The 5640-nt window shown below is 45.8% G+C and overlaps 1 protein-coding gene across 1 annotated transcript; it reads left to right on the top strand.

Moving 5' to 3' along the window:
- Positions 1–1185: 1185 nt before the first annotated feature.
- Positions 1186–5276, top strand: PHALS_04337 (peroxisome biogenesis; the record flags this gene model as incomplete). The annotated part of the gene is made up of 15 exons (XM_024718433.1): positions 1186–1290; positions 1351–1463; positions 1524–1569; positions 1636–1791; positions 1866–1954; positions 2037–2163; positions 2230–2408; positions 2462–2564; positions 2668–2729; positions 2780–2844; positions 2917–4505; positions 4577–4667; positions 4736–4878; positions 4947–5005; positions 5075–5276. The coding sequence occupies 15 exons, from the start codon at positions 1186–1188 to the stop codon at positions 5274–5276; spliced, it is 3129 nt and encodes a 1042-aa protein (XP_024583833.1).
- Between the last annotated feature and the right edge of the window lie 364 nt (positions 5277–5640).

Here is a 5640-nt window from a genome sequence, read left to right as displayed (position 1 = left end):
AACAGCGTTGCTGTACCGACCCCGTCGATGGTGTCTGGCACCGCCGCCAAATGAGCCGTCTTGTTCAACCGGTCGACGAATACCACGAGACCTGTGTTGCCCGCCGAATATTTCGGCAGGCCAAACACAAGTCCAAACTCATGGACAGCCAGCACCCGGTGGGTACCTGTAACGGGTTAACACGTACCCTGGTAATAGGGGTGTGTGTCACACGAGATGGTCATGGCGTGACTGCACCCAAATAAGAGTACGGTACGTGGCTGGGTAGCCAGTAGTAATGCATGTATTTAGATTTTACTACATATTTGAAATTAGGCGGCTTTGCCACAGATAAAAAAATAAAGTCAGTTTTGAATTTGAACCGAAGAGTTAATTAGCCTTGGGTTAAGGCTATAATTACTCTTGGAGGAAGCGGATTGCGATCCGCTAAACTCGTACTTGTTCTGAGTATTGAGCGAGAGGTCGGTGACCTAAGTCACGCTTCCTCAAAGCGCAAAGCTACGGCAGCCCCGCTGCAGCGTACGGATCCATCTTCCGTTCGATCGTTGACGCGGTCTCATTGAGCCGAAGCTTTTTTTGTTCAATATGCAGGCTTGCCACGGCCACTCTCTGAATCTCTTCAACAGATGCTAAATGATGTTAGGGCACAAAAAGATAGCCTTCCAGGCTGTCATTATACGCGCCCGTGTTTTGGCCTTACCGGTTCCGACCAGGTCTTCTATGACTTTATTACGGCATCTAATTTTGAGAGTCTATAGCTTCTTTTTCAATGATCGTAAGCGCGAAGGCCAAATCTCATAAATATGAAAGTCGGAGGAGAAATATACACGTGGCCCGCAATTTATGAAGCTGACATTTTCACATCCACAGAAGACGACATGGTGAAATGGAGGTCAAATATTTCCGGATCTCATAGCAGTCGTTAGGGCTAAACCCTTCGGGTGTTACTCGGCAGAAGATTGCTCACATTTTCGAGAAGTTGTGAGGGGACTGCGTTACGGCCTTGAAAATCGTCATGGTATGTTTGAAAATAAGAGTAATACGTCATCAAATAAAAGTTTTCGTCTTGTGGGTCACATTTTCAAATCTTTCGTGCGTCAAATCATAATTTAAATTGTTATGATAGTCAATTTCCCCACTAATTTATCTCGCTATAACTCTTTCACCATATTAAATCCAAGACTGATGACGCGCGGTGCATTCTTGGCACCGGTGCTGGTGCCTGTAAACACCTGTTTTGTCAACCTCCCTCTCGCCTTTGTGCAGTCTTTCTTACAAAGCCCTACTATCGTGCGTTGCGATGACTTCTATCAACAACTGTTGATTATCAGCTAACTTTAAATTGCATAGGCGGATGCCGGTTCCACGATTCTCAAGTTGTCATGGGAGACGCCGAACGGATATATTCGGAGCGTGTGTGTTGGATGGAATGGTGGTATCGTGAAAGATCGGGCGCTGCGCAGGTAGATTTAACCAGGCGAAGTGCTGCGCAGCGAAATCTAACGTGAGCCGGTTATGCACAGCGACGTCATTGAAGTACCCACCGAGTTAGCGTGCTGCGTGGGCATTGTAAGTTCTTCTTGAGATGACATAGAATTTAATTTAAAGCAATGACTGATGGAGTTTGGGCAGAAGCATCATGTGGAGACGATGCCACAGTCCTTTATCGAAGTAAATGTGGAAAATACGCTTCCGATAGCTCGGCAAGTAAACGTAGAGCCTTGCACACCAGATGACTGGGAGCTGATTCAGCTCCATACGGAAAGTATTGAGATGGAGCTTCTGCGACAGGTTTTGTATGCGCTACATTTCTTGTCATGTTTGGAAATGCTGACCCTAGATGACGCTATTCACTGGATGGATAGATGTGTGTGGTCAATGATAAACAAGTGAGTCCTATCTGGATAAACCAGAATACATTAATTCGTATCCAAGTGTCTCTTCCGGATGAAATGTAATTTGACGCGCTATGCGATAAATGTAAATCTTATTTCACGGCTGACTGATATCACCCGATCTTGCCGCACGTTTGATAGGGAATATGCTCGGTTGACTCCGACATCAGAAATTATTGTGGCACCGAAAGAACGTCCAGTATATACAGCGGAGCACAGCTTGAGCCCTGATCTAGATTTTAAGCAATCGCTATTTTTCATGGTCCAGGTAAGTCGGTTACCAAATCAGTTGCGAGCAATGCCTCTTGTCCTTATGATGATATAAAATACACAGAAAAATTTTCAGAATGACTTAACTGACCAAGTGTGGGTACATCCAGAGTCGTTAGCAACACTGTATGGTGATGCGTATTCTGACACTCCATCAAAAGCACAAGATGATCTGGTCGTAGCACTTTGGATTGCGGAGTCGAAAGACACGACCACTATTGAAGCCCACAACAAGCTTTTAAGGTACCATTCGTCCACCTTTCCTAAGATGCGTGGGGCTTAACTTCTTGCGTCAGACAGCAACTTGATTGCTACATTGCCAGACTAAGGGGATCGTATGGTGTTGCGCGGGGTCACATTTTTCTAAATGCAGGAGCGGCAGCTACATTGGGAGCCAGTGTGCGTGCAACTGTTCGTCTTCGTGTCTTAAAACAAGCAGAGTTTCCTCCTTCTTCAATAACTTTGTCCATTCAAACTAATGGGCCTCATGGGCATTTTTCAGCGCTCGCTCGCAATGTTCAACAAGCCTTTTTGCGCTGGATCAGCTCAATTGATTGCAATCACGTCGTCAGCCCGGGCTCGGTACTTAGCTTAACACTGAAAAATGGTAACAGTATTGATGCCATCATTGACATCCAATACGATACTAAAGAAGATAATTGTGCTGAGCAGCACAAAGGTCAGTTCGTATTATCAAATTACCGACGCGACGAGCACCTTCGCTCATCGATAGTTTTGTTTGCTTTTATAGATTTTTCGGCAGGTTCTTTAATGAAGTATACAGTGCTGGGTGGAAACAATAAATATAATCTATCGGAAGATCAAGTGATTGTGCTTGATGCACCTGCCCGCCAACAGCAAGTGTTTGAGAAAATAAATCAAACAGCAGGATCGATTAGTGCGCTGGATCAATCCTTCAAGTTATCACGTGCCACTAAGATTTATAAGCTGTTGAAGAAAGCAGTGCGGCCAATTCTGTCTTGCAATGGGTCAGCTATACGAGTTTTGCTGGGTACAAAATCTCCGGGATGCGCCCTGATGTATGGTGAGCGAGGTAGCGGAAAGTCGACAATTTTACGAACGCTGGTACACGAGGTTCAAACCTCATCGAATTATTTATCTTTCGCAAAGGTTGTCGACTGTCGAGATTTACGCGGACGTAAGATGGAGTCGGTGAAGTCCCAATTGAACGAGTTGTTCGAAAACTCTGCAAAGTTAGCCCCAACTTTGATTGTATTAGATAATTTGGACGCGCTGGTGCCAGAAGAAGACGAGTCGGGTGGTGTCGCAAACGAACAATCTCGGCAAATCGCGGAGTTACTCGTGATCTTGCTGAAACAGAACTTTTACCGAATAGGGAAAGCAACTGCGGAGTTAAATGCATCATTTAAACTAGAGTGCGAAATTATTTCCGGGTTATCTCATAGAGACCAACAACAAGCGCGAAAAAAGCTTCTAGAGACAGTGGGCAATGCTATGCAGAGCAAGAGTGTTGCTATCGTTGCAGCTGCTCGATCCGACACCAACATTCATAAGATTTTGCGAACGTGTGGGCTTTTTGATCGCCCCATTAAAGTCGACCTACCAGATACAGAACGACGTGCGGTAGTGATTCACGAGATGCTACGAATGAAGGTTAACGATGCGAAGTCGAATGGCAATGGAGCGAAGAGCTCGCGGCATATTGCTATTGACCCTGCCATCGATTTTGGACTACTAGCGTCCATGACGGAAGGCTACAATCTTCGCGATTTGTCGAGTGCAACTGACCGTACGTTGCATCAGATGCTAAAACGTTCCGACCTTGAGCAATCGAGCAATTGCTCTGAGGAACTTTACACGGTCAATCAAAACGATTTTGAAAAAGGCATTCATGAATTCCGACCAACAGCTTTGATTGGAGTGGATCTTTTTAAGAGTTCAGTCAAATGGAGCGACGTTGGTGGATTGCATGACGTGCGTGCTGTACTTAGGGATACGCTGGAACTACCCACTCGCTATGCAAAGCTATATGACAACACCCCAATCAAACTTCCTGCTGGATTGCTTCTTTATGGGCCACCTGGATGCGGGAAAACTCTGCTGGCTAGCGCTGTGGCGCACGAATGCGGCTTAAATTTTATAAGTGTAAAAGGCCCGGAAGTCCTGAACAAGTATATTGGAGCTAGTGAACAGGCAATCCGTGACTTATTTTATCGTGCTGGCTCAGCGTCTCCGTCAGTGCTGTTTCTTGATGAGTTCGACTCAATAGCTCCTCGCCGCGGTGCGGACAATACCGGTGTAACTGATCGTATGGTCAACCAGTTGCTCACATTTTTAGATGGCGTTGAAGCTCGCAAGGTTATCGAAGAAGCATATTTACGGATAGCTACCAATTGCGAAGAGTCTTATGTGAGTTGATATTGATACAGGGCGTATACGTACTGGCGGCTACAAGTCGACCGGATATGATTGATCCAGCGCTTCTTCGGCCGGGTCGTCTCGACAAGTCTTTGTATTGCGGTGCGTATGAAGTGACGAGACAAATCATGATGAGGTCATTACTGACTTAAAGTGCTGAAAATATGTAGGGTTTCCAGATGAAGACGAGCGGTTAGATATTCTTCGCGCAGTCTCGAAAAACATGAAGCTTGCTGACGAAGCTCTCAATTTTCTCCCCGTCATTGCAAGAGCCTCGAGAAGTACTTATTTTACTGGAGCAGATTTGCAAGCCGTAAGTGCGAGAACTTTTTTTAGTAATTTTTGCCGAGAAAATTTAACAATGAAAATGTGAATGTGAAGATCATGTACTCAGCACAGCTCGAACTTGTGCACGAGAAGCTCAATGGTAGCGGCCACAAGTACGTAGTCTATGTGTCAAGAATGATAATGATCTGAATTGCATAATACTCTTGACTCATTCTTTTTAGTTTAATCACCAAAGATCATGTGCAAAAGTCGTTTCAGAACGCCAAGCCATCAACTTCTGAGGCCGCTCGTTTGCAGTTCGAGCGCATGTACGCGAGTTTCTCCAAGGCGCGCAAAACGGACTTTGCACTTGCCGAAGCCAACGTTTCTGCAAGCAGCGATTCGCCTAAGTCGCATTTTGAGCAACGCACTGCCCTAGCTTAACCATCGAATCCTATACAGTTCCGATTAGTTGTAATAATTTGTAGTCACTTTTTCGAAATCTTATAAAAGTATCTAACATGAACAATTAAGACCCCTAAATTTCCAACATGGTCAACATCGTGAGTCTCTCGAGTCTTAACGACCGCCATGGCGACGACCGCCGCGAAAATGCTGACCAGTCCAACCAGTATTACGCTGGTGGGGCTTCAGATCGCGGTGGTGGAAGTGGGCTTTCAGTCATTGGGCCCGGAAGTGGTGGCGACCACGTGGCCAATATAATCGGCCGTGCCCAGCAGGATGCGCGTGCTGCTGCTGCGACCGGCAACTCGACGCAACCTCGACACGTGATTACGTTTTATAGAGA

The sequence above is a fragment of the Plasmopara halstedii genome (genome assembly GCF_900000015.1).
Source record: "Plasmopara halstedii genome assembly, contig: Scaffold_2592, whole genome shotgun sequence".
NCBI classification, from domain to species: domain Eukaryota; phylum Oomycota; class Peronosporomycetes; order Peronosporales; family Peronosporaceae; genus Plasmopara; species Plasmopara halstedii.
The sequence above is the reverse complement of the archived record's forward strand: the minus strand, read 5'-3'. Positions and strand labels throughout refer to the sequence as shown.